This window comes from Triplophysa dalaica, chromosome 25, assembly GCF_015846415.1.
Source record: "Triplophysa dalaica isolate WHDGS20190420 chromosome 25, ASM1584641v1, whole genome shotgun sequence".
NCBI classification, from domain to species: Eukaryota; Metazoa; Chordata; class Actinopteri; order Cypriniformes; family Nemacheilidae; genus Triplophysa; species Triplophysa dalaica.
Window position 1 is genome coordinate 12,122,313 of NC_079566.1, and position 18,187 is coordinate 12,140,499.

The 18,187-nt window shown below is 39.6% G+C and overlaps 4 protein-coding genes and 1 non-coding gene across 7 annotated transcripts; 2 read left to right on the forward strand and 3 right to left on the reverse strand.

The window, feature by feature from the left end:
* Positions 1–36: 36 nt before the first annotated feature.
* cks1b (CDC28 protein kinase regulatory subunit 1B) lies at positions 37–1,371 on the reverse strand. Its single transcript, XM_056741668.1, has 4 exons — positions 1,238–1,371; positions 826–902; positions 532–659; positions 37–407 (listed from the first exon to the last, which is right to left on the reverse strand). The coding sequence occupies exons 2-4, from the start codon at positions 882–884 to the stop codon at positions 364–366; spliced, it is 231 nt and encodes a 76-aa protein (XP_056597646.1). The 5' UTR covers positions 885–902; positions 1,238–1,371; the 3' UTR covers positions 37–363.
* Positions 1,372–2,474: 1,103 nt separating this feature from the next.
* Positions 2,475–11,747, forward strand: znf687b (zinc finger protein 687b). Of its 2 annotated transcripts, none has more exons than XM_056741231.1 (10): positions 2,475–2,531; positions 3,771–6,075; positions 7,078–7,379; positions 7,571–7,755; positions 7,901–8,077; positions 8,159–8,321; positions 8,582–8,920; positions 9,040–9,152; positions 9,245–9,347; positions 10,112–11,747. In XM_056741231.1, exons 2-10 carry the CDS (start codon positions 3,792–3,794, stop codon positions 10,694–10,696), a joined length of 4,251 nt encoding a protein of 1,416 aa, XP_056597209.1. In that variant the 5' UTR covers positions 2,475–2,531; positions 3,771–3,791; the 3' UTR covers positions 10,697–11,747. The 2 variants fall into 2 exon arrangements, with proteins under 2 accessions (XP_056597209.1, XP_056597210.1); XM_056741232.1 differs by lacking the exon at positions 2,475–2,531 and adding an exon at positions 2,775–2,886.
* Positions 8,360–8,495, forward strand: LOC130416175 (small nucleolar RNA SNORA13). The gene has a single exon (XR_008906042.1). It is a non-coding gene; the product is annotated as a small nucleolar RNA SNORA13 (small nucleolar RNA).
* Positions 11,742–14,211, reverse strand: aqp10b (aquaporin 10b). Its single transcript, XM_056741234.1, has 6 exons — positions 14,116–14,211; positions 13,407–13,533; positions 12,980–13,117; positions 12,464–12,582; positions 12,177–12,394; positions 11,742–12,066 (listed from the first exon to the last, which is right to left on the reverse strand). Exons 1-6 carry the CDS (start codon positions 14,200–14,202, stop codon positions 11,850–11,852), a joined length of 906 nt encoding a protein of 301 aa, XP_056597212.1. The 5' UTR covers positions 14,203–14,211; the 3' UTR covers positions 11,742–11,849.
* A 638-nt stretch (positions 14,212–14,849) lies between these two features.
* hax1 (HCLS1 associated protein X-1) lies at positions 14,850–18,132 on the reverse strand. 2 transcript variants are annotated; one of them, XM_056741413.1, is made up of 7 exons: positions 17,969–18,132; positions 16,998–17,146; positions 16,611–16,831; positions 16,471–16,534; positions 16,227–16,348; positions 15,963–16,071; positions 14,850–15,452 (listed from the first exon to the last, which is right to left on the reverse strand). In XM_056741413.1, the coding sequence occupies exons 1-7, from the start codon at positions 18,037–18,039 to the stop codon at positions 15,382–15,384; spliced, it is 807 nt and encodes a 268-aa protein (XP_056597391.1). In that variant the 5' UTR covers positions 18,040–18,132; the 3' UTR covers positions 14,850–15,381. The 2 variants fall into 2 exon arrangements, with proteins under 2 accessions (XP_056597391.1, XP_056597390.1); XM_056741412.1 differs by having other exon boundaries at positions 16,998–17,236.
* Between the last annotated feature and the right edge of the window lie 55 nt (positions 18,133–18,187).

Sequence of the window (18,187 nt, forward strand, 5' to 3'; positions counted from 1 at the left end):
ATATACTCAAAAAAATTCAAACTGCACTTTATAACACAAGTTTCAATGTTTTTATATTTGTTAGTTATCAGGGCCACCCATACAAAAAAGAGAGATTTGGAACTTAAAAGAATAATAATGCAGATAACAATAAATACAGAGCAGCGACACAATATGTGTAATTTCATATCAGTTAAGGCAAAGATCAAGAACAATAGATGAGGATATAGGTCTCACAGAATAGTCTACAATTAGTATATATGTTGAAAGGAGCACAAAGACAACACAAACTGATCCGAGATACACCCAACATCTGTGACACATCTCACGAAGTCCACTTATTACAGTTTTGTTCTGTTCCTGACTGTTCTTATGTCACTGAGACTAGGCCGAAGGCAGAGGACGCCGGAACAGCAGGATGTGAGGTTCTAACAGGGATTAAAGCGTTCATGAATTAACAGAGCAGGTGACATTTACAATTATGCTGTTGTAAAAGCACATATTTGGGTAAGATCATCTTTGCAGCTTGTCAAATATACGAGACACACATACCGGGCTGATGGATCATGTAGTGAACCCATCCTTGACTTTGCTGAACACCCAGGTTCCTCCATTCTGTCTCTGACATTAGATGGGTTTTGGGAACTTTTTTAGCGATATCCTTAGGCAGCATGACATGCCTGAAAACAACACGTTACAAGTCTCAATTTGAATTACCCCACAAACAATGAAAAACGAACACATTAAAATAATTCAAATAAAAAGTCGACTAAATTAGAAACTATGACGACAGAATTGTCAATGACAAAACGTGACAATGATGTCACCATAAGAATGAAGAGTTACCTGTATTCAAATTTGTCGTCATCGTATTTGTCAGAGTAGAAAATCTGCTTGTGAGACATGTCCTGATCAATATGTTTCTGGATAAATATATAGATACAGACTCAGTATATTATAAGAAAACATTGTAAAAAAAAACATCAGTCTACATTTTAGATTGACGTGTCTTTCAATTGTCGATTAACGTTATATTTATTAGAATTAACGTAACCTCACCAGAAAGAGTGAGCGACTGTTTTAACGTAAATTAAAAAGTAAATTTAGTTGTCAGTTTTATTACCCAAATAACTTGTAGATTTTACTCATGCTAAGTTTGTATTTTCCCCACAAAGCTAGCAAGCTAATCATACCACTCGCTGATTAACATGTCATCAAGGTACAGTATTTATAAAAGTAATTTATTCATAACACTTACTGTTTATCTCTTCCTAAACAACCGTGTTGTTACTTTATAAACCAGATACTTTGTGAAGTACTTTTATCAATCTGCAAAAAAAAAACATGAGTTTTCTCCCTGGCTCTTAAACTTCCCTCTTTCTGAGTTCTTAGCCCGCCCACATGAATTCAAATATTTGCACTGCCAATACCATTTGAGAGATGTGTTTACGTCATTGATGTTCGGAAGTATTTCAAAATAAAAGTCTCTCTGTAGTTTTGGGTCGTGATCATCGATGCGTTCCAAACGGGATATATCGCCCTCCGTAGGGCCTTTCGGGAACAAAACGTCACTACAAATAAAGAGAAAATTACGTTGTTTTTGTTGCTCCTTTTGCCAAGTTAATTTTAATTTAGTTAAATATTTAATTGCGTTTTTCCCTCTAGAGTTTACACAAGAGCTTTACTTTTCGAAGGGAGTGATGGTCACTTCGGAATGGAGCGCTGAGGAAATGCATTTTTCTTCTGCATAATGCATTTCAGCGTGTCCTATTTTTAATTTGTATCATTTTGTGATGCTTCTGAACAAATCTCTGGAGTCACAGGATGATTCGGGTCTCAAATTAATCAAGCACAACCTCACCATGGCCCTCCTACTTAATTTCATAGTGTACATGTGTCGTTAGTACTCATATTATTCATCTGTAGAGAGCAGGATATTTTAGGGTAAACCCCCCAGGTTTCGTTTTGGGTTCTAGGTGATTTACAATTTAGAGTAAAATGCATTTGGCCTCGAGAGTCCTATAATAATTCCAGTTTCATTGTGTCTAATGCATATACATACATTTAGAGAATCTGCAATCACATATTTTATTTATTTTTATCATCATCATCTATTTAAAAGGTTATCAAATCATGGAGTTATTAAATTACAATATCAGACATAATAAAACTGTGGGAATTTGGGGGAAATTATATCTGACGTTTTAACACGACACAGCACAGCGCTTGTAAAGAAACCCGCAATCCCACTAATCGAAGGCCTTAACCAAATCAACCTAAGGACAGTCCTGGAAGTATAAATAAACAAAATATTACCTCATAATAAAAAACGGCACACCAGTGTTGAAAGATTTCCGTTAAATTATAATAGGGTTCATATTACCAGAAAAAAGGCATTAAAACATGTTACATTAGCAAAAAAATGACACATATTTATTTTCCTGTCGATTATGTTCATCGTCATCTTTCCAGTCCTGCCCGTACTCGATCGATGACGGGAAGTTAGGGCGCTTCAACTGGAGCGAGGATAGTCGGGAATCTCAAATATACAGGTAAACAAAACATCTGCCCCTGCATGAAAATACGCGATGCGAAAATAATACATGTGTGTGCAAAAATGCATTAACATAAAGGTATAACGCGGCGTACATGCGAGGAGATATATAAGCAGGTAAATGCACATGCAGTGGCCTGCGCTTAAATGACCCTCGCGACGGGGCAGCACGGACCCTGCCGTCATGACAGAACAACCCTAAATATACACTTCACGTATATATTTATGTCGCCCTGAGTGTTTAATTATCAGCCTTTTTGCACCAAAGCGACATTTAATTGACTACATGTGACAAAAGCCCTTTAATCTTTAGATTAGCGTTTCAATTTCTGTCACCATTTGTAGCTAGCCAGGTCAGTTTTTAGCCGTTTTGCGTTTGTGTTGTTCAAAAATGCCTCGGATGTCGTTTATTAGCGCGTGTTATACTGCTGCTAAATCCGTATCTGCCTTTAGATGTAATTTGTTGTTTATTTATTTATTTATTGTGATTCGTTAAGTCAAATGGGGGTTGTTTTGGCTCTTGTTGATATAGCAGCTTGTAGCGTGCTAAACAGTCTTGTCCCTTACTGTTAACGTTGCTCGTTAAAACGCATTGATAAACATATGAATGCTAGCTCATATTAATACCATATATGTGTTTTAATGATGTATTATTTATATAGACATCATGGCTGTGTGCTTTGGTTTCTACCAATGCTAATGTTATACTGCGCCTGTATGTGGCTGTTAGCCAGGGCTAACAAAAGCCGATATGTGTCATTTGCTGTGCCTCGGTGTGTAAGGCGTAGTTTGTTTCACGTAATTGTATTTATTTTGTTCTCTTTAAAATGTCGAGCTTTTGAGTGTATTATTAAACAATATAACAGAATAAATGTGGATAAAGTCGTTCAATAAATTTCCCTTCATAAGTACCTCACCAGTTAAAATCATTCATTAATAAACTGTGTTCAAGTATGGAAATCTATATATGATAAATGTTTTGTTTATGTGTCATTACTATACGATTTTCACATCTAGATATAGATTATAACAAAATCGTATTAATGTCCTAGGAGCATGTACCCCCTTTCTAATGAAATATTGTAGACAATTATATGTCCTCTTAATTTTTGTTTTAATAACCCCTGAAAATAAAACACAATAAAATATGATCCATGATTATTTATTGTTAAAAATATGCGTTTCAATATATTCAATATCAATGCAATTTTTGACATTTCATTCATGTGATTTCTAGGGTTGAGTCCACTGTCCCGGCATGGGGGACATGAAAACCCCCGATTTCGATGACCTGTTGGCAGCGTTTGATATTCCTGACATCGATGCCAAGGAGGCTATCCAATCTGCGCCGGATGAGGTCGAGGGGCATCAAGGAACAGGCGCAGGGCCACTCATAAAATCCGGTGACGGTTCGGTTGGAGGAAGTTCATCCCTCAGGTCTCCAAGCCCATCCACGGATTCTCAGAGCGATCCTTCGATTGTCAGTGTGATTGTGAAGAACCGGGTTCGGCCTGAGCCCTTCGATGGCAGTGACAGCTCGGAGCCAGAACCTCTCAACCATAATGGTTTTGTGTCATCGGGTGGGGCAGTACATATGTCTCAGGCTCGGTGCCAGCCTAATGGGGACCAGTGGCCTATATGCAGCTCCAAGATGATTCCAGAGACCACAGGACCTGTCCATGGGTCATCCAGCACCTCTAAACAGAGTACCAACATCTTCAATAAACTGAAGCCCCTGATGGCACAAGGAGCTGGAGACTCGGTTGGAAGAGCTCGAAAAATGCAGCTTCTGCAACAGCAACATATGCAGCAGGATATTAACTTAGAAGCTGCGGACAAGGCAAAAGCTCCTGCTGCTCCGAGCGCGGCAGCATCTCCGTTCTTTCCCCCTCCTAAGCCACTTCTTTCTACTCCCTCCACAGCTTCATCTTCCTCGCCATCATCATCCTCTCCCTCCGTCGGTTCCCGTGTTTCTGGAGCTGTGGCATCTTCACCGCTTGCTACATCTCTAACAGAACCGTTTAACGGTACCCCACGTCTCGGTTCGTCAGGGTTTAGACACGAAGATTCAGATGATGAGGATTCAGACCCTGATTCAGGAGGATCTCTTGTCATCCATGAAAGTCCAGACTCTCCCAATCCTCCAAAACTGTCACGCCGCTTGAGGTCTCCACCTGAAAGTTCACAGTCTCCTTCGCTCCCCTCATCAACATCCATATCGTCCAGCGCTTACCCCAAACAAGGTGACATCCCCCTTGCGTCTCCTGCCTCACCCCAGGCTCAGCAGAACTGGCTTTCCATACCTGCGCAGACAGGAACCGGAAAGAGTTTACCACAAGAGGAACGAAATCCAGAACATGTGATCGAGGAACGAGACTCACCAGAGAGCCCCGAGCCTGAGATCCCCAAGTCCACCATGCCAACATCAGCGGTTACCAAGAGATCTTGCAGCCCAGCGGTGGCTTCATCACCAGCTCCTCGAGAACCCAAAGAGGAAGAAGAAGAGATGGAAGTAGACAAGGCGTCAACAGAAAACGGACAGGATGTAAATAACACGGATGGGAAGGACAGTGACAAAAGGGATGGAGAGAAAACGGAGGTAGATAGAGAGAGCAACAATGCACAGTCTCTTCCAGAAGACACCATCTCAACACCCAACAGTAGTGGCAAAGCTGTAGCGGGTGGCAACGCCCCCTCAAGGCCTCTTAAAGTCCGGATTAAGACCATTAAAACATCAACGGGAGGCATCACCCGCACGGTCACCAGAGTGGCTGGGAAGGGAGGTGCCAATGCAGGAAAAGGCACGGATGCAATAAAAGCTCAAACAGGCAGTCGAGCCGGCCCGGCCAAAGGAGCCCGAAAAAACGATGGCACGGCCAGTCAAGTTGTTAAAACTCTACCAGTAACCACTCTTGAAGCCAGTAGTGCCATGCTCGCTGCAGCCAGCAAAGTTCAAAACAAAATGTCCGTGCAATCCGATAAAACAAAGGTCTCCGCCACGGCAGTCAGCATCACAAAAGCCGCCAATCTACCGATCACGCCGGCTATCGGTGGAATAAGCGTGCGCCCCACGGTTGCCAAAACTAATGGTGGCACGGCTAACGTTCATGTACCTTGTAAACCGGCCTCAATCGTCAACAGCACTGGTGCTGTTATCTCCCGCAGTCAGTCTAGCCTGGTTGAAGCTTTCAACAAGATCCTCAATAGCAAGAACCTGCTTCCTAGCTACCGCCCAGACCTTTCTACTCCGCTACCAACTGAATGGGGTCTTCCTATGCCCACTACTGGCTACCGCTGCCTGGAATGCGGCGATGCTTTCGCTCTGGAACGAAGCCTGGCGCGACACTACGATCGGCGCTCTTTGAGAATAGAAGTGACGTGCAATCACTGCGCAAAACGCCTGGCGTTCTTCAATAAATGCAGTCTGCTGTTACACGCTCGGGAGCACAAGGAAAGAGGCCTGGTCATGCAGTGCTCACATCTGGTGATGAGACCTGTTACAGTCGAACAGATGATCGGCCAACAAGACACTACTCCTATAGGTCAGTTATTCAATCATAATTTTTAGTTTGGTAATAATTTTTATTTTATATTGACATTAGGGCCGTCAAACAATTAATAGATGAATCCAGAATAAAAGTTTGTGTGTTTGCATAATATATGTCTGTGTACTGTGCATATGGGGCAAAGGCGAAAAAGGGTTTAAGCATTAAGAATAAAAGTGTAATTCTGCTTTAAATTGTTGTTGTTCAAAAAAAGAAAAAGTTTTCTGTTTATTGAATTTTTGTTTTTCTGGGAAAAAAATAAATAAACATTTTCCCCTGATGTACAGAAGATGCCCACTAAAATGTATTTCAGTATAATAATCTTGTCAGGCATATTAACAACAAAAATAAATGTATGACTTTTTATTTTCACCCTAAATGCTAATTAGTTGTAATTTAACATTAAAAATTGCCACTGTCCTAGGTTTTGCCCATTTGTCAATAAGATTTCTTTACTCATTTAAAGCACAATAAAATGTAATATGCTCCCTTATTCTTTTATAAAGTTTAATATGTACAGAATAAGCATGTTGTTTGAATCTGTACATACATTTTGACATTTTATTCTCCAAAAACGTTGTTGAAACCATAAAGTAAACATATTACTTACGTTTAATGTGCTTTCTATGGACAAAAAATCTTTTTGATAGGGACATCTGAACATATACCCATAGACATTTTGTATTTATAAGCACATACATATACATGCATTATAACAATTTAATAAAGTAATTTAATAAAAATATCAAATAAAATAATTAATTAATATTTATTTATAATTGGAATGTTTGCTAAATATAAATAAATGCATGTACATATTTCCTAAATATGTACACGCGTATGTATTTATAAATACAAAATAAATATGCACACTACACATCTATAAACACAAACTGAACAATATTCTGGATGCGATTAATCACGAATAATCATTTGACAGCCCTTATTGACATATGGTTTTGCAATACAGTTAAAAAGATTCACATTTTCTTTCCTCAGGTGTGCTCTCTCCCTCGCTCTCTTCTACACCTCTGCCATCCACCAATACTCCGACAGGAGCAACCCCAGTACCGTCCACTTCAAGTCCACTAAAGGACTCTCCATCTCCAGGCACGACTTTAACCCAGCCCAACCCTGCACGCCGCGGGCCACAGAGTCCCCAGGCCCTAATGCCCCTACCCTGCAAGAAAGGCGAAGCCCTGCAGTACAACAACTTCAAGTGTCCTGAATGTCAAGCTCAGTTTACAAGCAAAGCTGAATTAGTGACTCATTTTCAACAAATCAGAGCTACTCCTAACTCGGTACGTCACAAAACCGTAAGGGTGGCAAAAGTACATAAAATACATGGTAACTAGAAATTATGCAGTATATAGCGGTGCACTCGTACTTGCTTTAGTGCAAAACATTACTAGCTGTGTTAAATAAATAGCAGTTTGTAAATCTATTTGTGTGTCTCTCATGTCATCTTTATCTGTCGCACTCTCTCTTTCAGACGTGTATGCTTTGCTCTCCTCCTATGATGCTGCCTAACTGGTGCAGTGTGTCGGCCCATCAGCGCATCCATAAGCATCGTGCTCCTCACGTGTGTCCGGAGTGTGGTGGTACCGGGCGCCAGGCTACCTTTCAAACCCATCTGGAAGAGGCCTGTCTGCATTTTGCCCGCCGCATCGGTTACAGGTTCCTAATAATGTTTTCTGTTGTTCATTTGTATGTGGCAAGGAAATAACGCCGTAATCAATGCAAATAAAAAAATAAATTACCGGCATATATGAGATTTACAAGAAAGGGACTCGCTCTTATATTCAAACGCTCTTTTATCCAGGTGTTCCAGTTGTCAGGTTGTGTTCGGAGGTTTGAATTCTATCAAGTCCCACATTCAGACTGCACATTGTGAGGTGTTCCACAAGTGCCCCAATTGCCCGATGGCCTTCAAATCTGCCCAGAGCGCCCAGAGCCACATCACTTCCCAGCATCCCACCCTCACAGCTGCACAGGCCAAGTATGTTGACCAATCACAAACCTCAAGTAAATTGAACAATGTTGACATTTTATCAACCCCTTGATTATCCTCATTCTGTAGGATGATCTACAAGTGTGTCATGTGCGACACTGTGTTTACCCAGAAGCCTTTGCTCTACATGCATTTTGACACTCACCTGGCAAAACAAAAGGTGCACGTGTTCAAGTGTCCCGATTGCACCAAACTCTACGCCCAGAAAGGCTCCATGATGGAACACATCAAGGTACGACCTGTTGTTAAAGCTTCATATTTGTTACATTTTGCCTTTTGTGTTACCCATTCTTTGCACATGCACCAAGGAATGTGGTGTCAATAAAGGCATACAGTAAAACATTTGGTTGGCCTTTACAAAGTGACTTTGGTGTCACATTGTCTAAAGCTCAAACCAAATACAAGACCCACTTCAGTCTGAACTGACACGTTATCTCTCATTCATATTAATTCCACCTTGAACTGAATGTGTTTATCCATATTTCCTATTAGACTGTTCACAGAGGCCTGTCAGCCAAATCAGAGACCCCGCCCACCACCTCATCTCCTGCCCCCGTCAGCAACACTGCCTCGAAACCTAAATCAACAGAAAACAATACTGAAGAATTGAGCCAAGCACATGGAGAGGATGAAGAAGATGGGCAAGAGGAAGAGGAGAGAGAGCAGGAAGGGGATGGAAGGGATGAGGAGGACGAAGAGGAGGAGAATGATGAAGAAGATCAACCCAGTTCTCCAGAGAGCGGGAGCATGGAGTGGAAGTGCAGGGACTGTAAGAAACGCTTCGTAGAAAGTGAAGATTACATTGAGCACATGAAGGACGATCATGGGAAGGTTGGTAGTTAATTTTAAGTCTTAAAAATGTTTTAAAATATCACGTGAAGTTTTTCATGAGGTAGAGATGAATATGAAATGATGTTTTGGACTGACTTCTGTTTTGCTTGTTCCTTTAGTTAATAAAGAAGTTCCCGTGCAGACTGTGTGAACGTTCGTTCAGTTCGGCCAACAGTTTGCGTCGACATGTCCGTGTAATACACGAAGGTGTAAAGAGAGTCTTCAACTGCCCGTAAGTCATGTTTATTCACCTACAGATCTCAAGAACTTCTGTACTGTGTTTTAGTTTTCTCAAACCCATCCAATGTACGCTCTCTTACTCAGGCACTGCTCAGAGGGCAAGCGAACATTCAGCAGTCGGCTAATTTTGGAAAAACATATTCGCGTCAGACACGGGATCAAAACCCGACAGCCATCAGAGCGACAGGTCAGTTGGGATGCCATCCCGCTTTAGGATTTCAAACCTATTTTATGATTTGCATCTTAAAGGGAGAGTTCACCCAAAAAATAAAATTCTGTCATCATTTACTCACCCTTGAGTTGTTTCAAATCTGTATACATTTCTTGAAACACAGAGAAAGATGTTTGGAGAAATGCTTGTAACAGTTATTGGCCACCATTGACTCCCATAGGAAAAATGACAAAGGTAGTCAAAAGTGTCCCAGAACTGTTCGCTTACCTACATTCTTCAAAATATCTTCTTTTGTGTTCTACAGAACAAAGACGTTTATAAAGTCATTTTTCCTACCATGGTAGTCAATAGTGGCCAAGAACTGTTTGGTTACAAGCATTCTTCGAAATATCTTTCTCTGTGTTCATCAGATTTGGACACTTCTGTCATCATTTATTCACCCTGTTGTCATTTTGAAACTGTGTTATTTTCTTTCTTCTGCAAAACACAAAAGAAGATATTTTGAAGAATGCTGGTAATCAAAAACTGTCGGTCCCCGTTGACTTCTATTGTATGAGCACAAAACCAATACAAGTCAATAGGGACAATAGGGAAATGATTTTCTGTTACCAACAATTTCAAAATAGTTTCTTCTTCTTCTGCAGAAGAAAGAAAGTCAAACAGGTTTGAAATGACAAAAAAAATATGTAAATAATGACTGATTTTCATTTTGAAGCTGAAATAGTGTTTTAAGGGCGAGTTAATGAAACTGTTCCTTCATCTTGAATTTCTTTTCTCAGAGTGGTCCAAACACCAGGAAGCGTTCAGCTCCAGGAGATGGGGCGGGCAGTTCTTCTGATCTTGACAATGAGGGCGGAGCTCCACCCGGAGGAGGAGGGGCCGACCCAGATGATGCTGCGGGAGATGACTCCTCTGGCCCTGCGAAAAGAACTCGAGCATCCGAGAATCGACCGGTCGAGCAGGAGGAGGATGACGGCACATTCCGCTGCACACCCTGCGGCTTTACCACCCAGGACTGGGATGAATTTCAGCGTCACATTCCCGTCCATTGTGATGCAGAAAGCGCGCCTAAGCAGTGCATGCAGTGTGGAGCATGCTTCGCCTCGGCCGGATCCCTCAGCCGCCATAAATTCATCACACACCGCTTACGTCAAGGTCAGCATGACAGTCGTGGCGGAAACGCGTCGCCCGGGCAGTCATCGCAGGATGGCTCGCCCTCTTCGCCTAAAGCAGGAGAGGAGGGGGAAGGAGGGGCAAGCTGCAGAGTGTGCAGCCGACGTTTTGACAAAGCATCAGACCTCAACACGCACTTCCGCACGCACGGAATGGCTTTCATCACGGCGCATAGGACCGATAAGCCCTAGTAAGAGAGCGAGATGTCAAAAACTGCCAATCAGAACAAGGCTTTGCACTGCATGCGAGGTTGACCATACAATGAGAGGAGAGTGAGACTTTTCACCTGTATTTATGATTGTAACATTAAACCGATTTTGATGTGATCTGTCTTCCAAATTACACAAAAAGTTTATTTTCCTTTTCTCTCCAGCATTTCACTGAATTCACACAAGGTCAAGTCACATTGATTTAGAGCTTTTGAGAGTGCTGCGCTCGAATCCACACGGCATTAAAGCAAAAAGGTGCTAGTGAAGGTTTTTTAAGAAATCAAAAAAGGAAACACTGACATTTTAAATGTAAGAAGATTGTACAGACATTGTAGTACTGATATTTATTTATACAAAGCATTCGTCTGTCTTTTGATAATCATTCAGAATTTAATAAAAAAAAATCCAAAGTGATTGGAAAAAGTTTCAGTTGTTCAGGAGATATACAACAGATATTAGAGGTCAAGGATTACTGATGGATTTTTTAAAAAGGTCAATATAAACAAACACACTGATACATTTCAATCACAGATACACAGATCACATTTCTAAGTGTATAAATGCATAGCATACATTTTCGTTATGGTTTTTGCATTTAAAAATGTGAATTAGTTCATTCTTTGTATTTGCATTTTTTCTTAGTTGACTTGTTAAAGTGGAAATACTGATAGTGAACGTTTTTGTTTGGACAAGGGGCCTGAAGTATTTTTATGACTTCTCAAAGTAGACATTCAGTGTGAAGGATTGCTTGTGCGTTTTATTAACTTTGTACAAACTTGAATGTTGTTTGTGTTTTTTTCTTTGGTAAAAGTCTTTCAAAAATATCCGTGCTTGTCGAAAAAGAATTCTTAGAAACAATATTGTGAACCAAACGTGTGAGTGTGAATTTATATCCTTCCCGTAATATATGTATATGTTCCATAGTCACTAGATGGCCATCTTATTCTGTGATGAACTGCCTGTTTCACTGCCGTACATTCTGTGTCATTTCTCTTGCCCTTCTTTCTGAATAAAACAGTAAATTGGTACGGTACAGATGACGGTGTCCTTTCTGTTAAGTTCAGACAATACAGACATGTTATTTCTATGACAAATGTGGAATGCAAATACAATAACTTAACTTTGACAAGTTTCTTCACATCGAAGGATCTTCCATCTTGCTGGTTTTAACAGTGTCAATGTCCAGTTCTGTTCCTCCCATCTCTAGAGTTTGTGTTGTTGTTTGGTGTTCAGTATCTGTGAGGTCTGTATTTGGATGATGTGCTCCAATAAAAAACTCATAAAGCAACGAGCCAAGAAGACCACCTATACATGTCGCCACCAACGGAACCCACCACCACCCGTGTCCAGCCCTGGCCCACACACACCAAACATTCAGGACGGTTTACATCATTTTCACTTGTCAAATGAATATCATAAAAAATGGTTTGACCACAACTCATTGGTGTACTAAAATACTGACCTGAAAACATCGTTTCCCCAGCCGGCAATATAAGAAAAGAGCCTTGGCCCGAAGTCTCGTGCTGGGTTGATGGCATATCCACAGTTAGACCCCATGGAGACACCAATCGCCATGACAACTGCTCCAACCAGGACAGGCTCCAGACCGGGTGGTGCTGGTGTGTTGTGAGGATCTCCCAATGCAAGAACGCACACCAGAAGAGACGCTGTACCTATTATCTACAGAAGAAAATGTCATGAAGACATTTCATATATGTGAAGTTTAATATTGTTTACAATTGTTCTGACCTGGTCCACCACTCCCCCCCACAGACTCAGGTAATCTGCGGGGTAGGTTGAGAAGATGCCTGCCGTACCCGTAACACCATCTACTGTTAGTTGTCCTCCACTGAAATGCATTATAGCATCTGGAAACATACACATATATTAAAATTATGATTGGTTAAGATAAAAACAGATTTAATTTAGCCTACAATGTTTCTTAAAGGGATAGTTCACCCAAAAATGATCAATCTGTCATCATTTACTCACCCTCTTGTCAGTTCAAACCTGTATGACTTTCTTTCTTCCGAAGAACACAAAAAAAGATATTTTAAAAATGTTGGTAACCAAAAGTCAATGGTCTCTTTTGACTTTTATGGTATGAATGGCCAATTGGAGAAGAAAGTCATGGAGGTTAAAAATAATAAAAAGTGAATAATGACAGAATTTCCATTTTTGGGTGAACTATCACTATGAGCAGTCTTCAATAATACCACCCCTGGTAGACCACGAGCCCAAAGACATCTCAGGTGTTATAATTACCGTGGTACTGAAGAGCAACCGTCGCCGCAGCCAGAACGGCACCTGAAAGTTGCGAGAACACATAAAATGGAAGTTGTGTCCAGGAGAATCTGCCCAGGAAACACAGGCTGAGGGACACAGCTGGGTTCAGGTGAGCTCCTTACAAAGGCAAAACACACACATATTTATATAAGAGTAACGCACGTTATTATAAGACACTTGTGTTTCAGTTTGTGGAAGATGGAAGTCTTTTATTAAGTGGCCCCAAAATCTTTTCAGTCATTCTGATTGTATAAATGTGATGGAGATGATGGAAAACAGAAAAGAAGGATGTTAGAGATCTCTCAAAACTTTCATTACTTTTCAATTCATTATCAGTTTACTTCAACCAACTTACTGTAATATACTTGACATATGTTCGTGGATGATAAAAGTTAGATTTTCATACCTGACACCCCTTTTGACACATAGATCCCGAAGACGGTGCCCAATGCAAATCCGAGATTGATTGACAGGTAATCGCCCTTAGTGTTTTGAGAGGTTGTCACCTGGGCAACTGATCCACAGCCAAAGAGCTTCAGGTAGCGATGGGAATAATTTGACAAACAAAACACGAAAAATAAATCTTTTACACACATTTAAAAAAATATTTTTGCATCATTGTGTATAATGAACTCAAGTTACATTAGATCAAGTTAGATTGATGTGCATTCAATGCCCGGTCAGGGTTACACTATGATTTTCTGTCATGGTCAATGGACCCCCTGAAGTAGCCTTGGGCATCCCCTGGCCACCCCATAAATAAAACTCTAGCTCTGTCAATGAAAGCTGATGGTGTTTCAGCAGATGATTCATCATATAAGTTTGTGATGGTGTGACATAATCATTCTGCAAGTTCAAAGTCTTCAAGCTTGAACTTAGATTGCTGCTGGTAACATTCTATCCATTTTCACCCAAAAGTAAAAAAACAATCATTCATAGATTTTCAGATGTGGTACGAGTGTCCAGATGGCCAATGTATAAAAGATATGTAAGTGTAATGAAATCTGAAAAGTAAAACTTTGTAAGATGCACTGGTTAATAACAAATAACTAGAGAAATAACCCCACGTTTGTGTGAAGTAGTTACAGTATGTTATGAAGAGCATTGCTACTTACTATTATGATGTAGACTCCAAAAAACTCAGCCAGACACTCTCTGACCAAACTGCTCTTGATCCGACATTTCTTCAGCAGGCGATCCATGATATTTGCTCTCAGTATTTTCTTGTCTTTTTTATCTAGTTGTTTGAATTCTGGAATAAACCAATGATGATTACTCCATAAAGGTAAACTGTGTAGTGGTCATAGTGTCACATAAACAGGTTTGTCTGAAAGGAGAGGTTTAATTACGCAGCACATTGACCTTTTGTGTAATAAAACGATCATTGTTTTATTGTTACATTTTATCTGTGGTGCATCTACATAGACCTGACAAAATGTAGAAATGGTATACGTAGAAACAAAAATATAAACATGCTTTGACAGTTTTTAGCAAATATGCTGAATACACAGTGTTTTCAATCAAAAAATATTTTTAATAAATAAAAATGAAATTTTTTTTTTTGATGACTTACCTAAATTAAATGTTTTACGTGATATATACACTAATATCCATAAGACATTGTCATTTTTTTATATCATCGCTTGCCTTCTGAATCTTTGTATGTCCAAATATGCTGTTTTTAAGGAAATTGAAAAAACACTCTACTTTTTCACTTTTTTAAACTTTTTTTATTGGTTAGATATTTGCAAAAGCCAATGACAAGCATAAAGGCCAGCAGCTATATTTTTTACATCCAGTAAATTTATGAATATTTCATCATTAAACATAATCATTCAAATAACGCAGATCTTATTTATTTTTCTTTATTTCACAAAACAGCCTCCAAAAATACATTTTATGATAAATAAATTAAAGTTTCACAAAATAATCATTTAACGTTATATTTCGAAACAGCCTTGACTGAATCTTTATTTCTAAGACACAATATGTGTGATGTTGGGCAGTCAGTCTCATTTTTCTCCTTTTCCTGTAACGTAACCTTAAAACCAGTGGCATAACCTAACAACTGACACAGTTCACAATGTAATAGTATTGTTTGTTCATTTATGACTGAAAGGATATTTAAATAAACAAGGCTGGAGATTTGGTTTACTAATTTTGGGTAAGAAAACCAATTTTTTTTTTTTAAACAATCACCTTCAACAACATGGTGTTGAGGCATAATGCAATCCCAAAGCAATGGATTACTTACACACTCACTGGATCAGAACACATGACCAGTGATGAATTCAATCAAACTGAACCATGTGGAATCAGATAGTGGGTATATGAGGACAGAATGAAAGGACATTGTTCTCTATTTGTGAACTCTTTCAACCTCAAAAGCCTCTAAAGAACTTTGAAAACATTGAGAAATCATCTTGCATGTCCGTAGAAGATCTAGAATCACCTAAAATGTAGAAAAGAAAGGAATTAACAGTGAACTCCAAAATCTAATTACACAGTATGTGACCCTGGACAACAGTCTTATGGGGTTGATTTTTCAAAATTGACACTTAAACATCAAATAGAAGCTAAACAAACAAGCTTTCCATTGATGCATGTTTGTTAGAATACGGCAATATTTTGCCGAGATACAACAATTTAAACTGTAATCTAATGGTGCAAAAAAATCTAAATATTGAGAAAATCGTCTTTGAAGCTGTTGATCAGATGTGCTGTAGCAGGCTGTCACTAAGAAGAGGAAACAGGTTTGTTTAAATGCTCTCCGTCAATACGACTTACCGCTGTAATGACGTTATGGAGAGTAGAAGAACCCAAAAGCATAAATATTCCTATTTTACTTAAGACGGGTTTGTGGTCCAGGGTCACATATGTCAAATATTGCTAGATCTTGCCTTCATCTTTAAGATAATACATGAGAAAAGATATTTGATGGAGTTGACTGGACACCACTAACCTGGCGTGAGAGGACCAGTTTGATTTTCAACACCTGGACCTCCTGTGATGCTCACTGTAGTCTCTTCATTCCCTTCACTGTCTCTCACCGTTCGCCGTTCTTCAACAGTCTATACACACAAACACACAAATCTCTAATACTGTAATTCTTGACACAACAAGATGTGTGGTATATATTTGTAATCAGACTTAAATACTTTTCAGATTTGTCCTGTGGATTTAAAGTGAGTTCTTCAAGGAGGACAAACTTAACAGGATCACTTACGCCATCTGGTCGGACCACCTTGGAAACGCTGACAGATTTATAAAATGACCTAATTTTTGGCTGTGAAGGTGCTGGAGTTAAGATCTGATCCAGTCCACCTGATGACACCCGTGAGTCAAGATCTACAGACAAGAATCAAAGACAACTAACTAAAGCAATAACTGCAACAAAATACAAAACCATTTCAGAAATTGGTGTGTTGCGCATTTATTGTGCTGTTGAACAAGAATCTGTGACATTTTACCTCCATCCTCTTTTCTCTCTCCTTCCTTTGGTCCTACCAGACCAGCTTTCCAAAGGTCATGAAACTAAAAACAAAACAAAAACAGTTGAGACAAACAGGCCAGAATCTAGAACAGAAAGATGTTAGAAACCTCGTTTCACCTTTGAGAAGGGTCTCAGTTTAGGAAAGGGGTCATTGGGACCCTGTGGAGATGTGGAATTCCCTTCTTTGGGTGTTGCAGAGGGGGGAGTGCGGGATGGGCTGCGGGGTGAACTCTGAGGAGACTTCAACATGAAATCCCTGAGCGAGTTTCCGCTTCCCCCTCCATGTCCGCCTTTTACAGGACCATCCAGAGGAGGCGGAGCTTCTATCGATGGGACACCTGGTAGGGGGAGCCGAGCAGCAACAAAGAATAAAACTTAAATCTCAAGAAAATGAAAAGGCTAAGGTAAATGTTGAAGGTATGTAGGCAATATTTAGATATTAAGTAGTGGCATATTTAAAAAAATTCAAATAGGATCACAATTTGATAAAAAAAGGAAACTTACTCCAGTGTCCAAACCCATCTTGACCAGCAAAGATCTCCTCCATCTCCTTGAAGATCTGGCCGAACCCTCTAGGTTCCTGAAAGCGCATCCCGCCAGGACCAAAACTGAAACCAAATCTAAAGAGATCATCTAATGGGTCCTGATGGGATCTGTTAAAGTCATCATAGTGAAATCCATTGTCATCCTCTTCATCTTCATCATCATCATCTTCATTCACAATACCACCAAAGAACGGGTCCCTAATTTAAAGACATTAAACAAAAATTCAATAACTCTTTCTAATATTATAATAACTTTTACAAATTAGCAAAAGTTGGTTGATCTGTGTGCCATGTAAGTCTGGATAAATACGTCAAAGGTTTGGACTAATATTTGTATTATTCCTATAACTAGTATTTTCTACATTCTAGACTACTTGTTAGGTCATGAAAACTGAATTACATCATTTTACAAAAATGTAATATTTCGTTTCCCCAATTAAAGCAGTTTAAACATGCAACTGCGTGATTTGGCCACCAGGAGGCTCCGTTGGCCAATTTATTTCATCTGTTTATAGTAATCTAAATCTCACGGTTTTCCTGTCCCAGCAACAACACATTTAAAAGAAAATTAAGATTAAATTTTATAAAAAATTCTACTACTATTAATGTATTGGGTAAAAACATGGCACAATGAAAGCAGTTAACTGTAATGTCTTATCTTGGTCTTTCAGAAACCAGACCATTGGGGTGACGTTAACGTAACGTCAAAATAAGAGTGATTTAGGTTCGAACCTTTGTGTAACTACTAACACTGTCTTTAAATAAAAATGTATAAATCTATAATAATCACATAACGTTAATCATAATCATCACCAACACAATGTGTCCTCTAAAAAAACATGAAACTACTTTAATATTAACAACTACTAGTACTGATGTGACAGCGAGTCTAGCAGCTGTCGCAGTTGTAGGTTATACTGATGGACTCACCTCCGCTCATCTCCACGATAATAACCACCAGGGACCCCAAAAAACCCACGAAAGAGGTCAAACACGCTCATTTAAGGACGCAAACGGTCATTTAAATAGAACCATAACAATCCTCAGTTGGACCAGAAGAAACTGGAGAAATTCGCGAGAACTTTCCAATGGCTTCCGGTGAATCCTTTCAAAATAAAAGTCCCTGTATTCCGAGGGCTGCATCGCTAA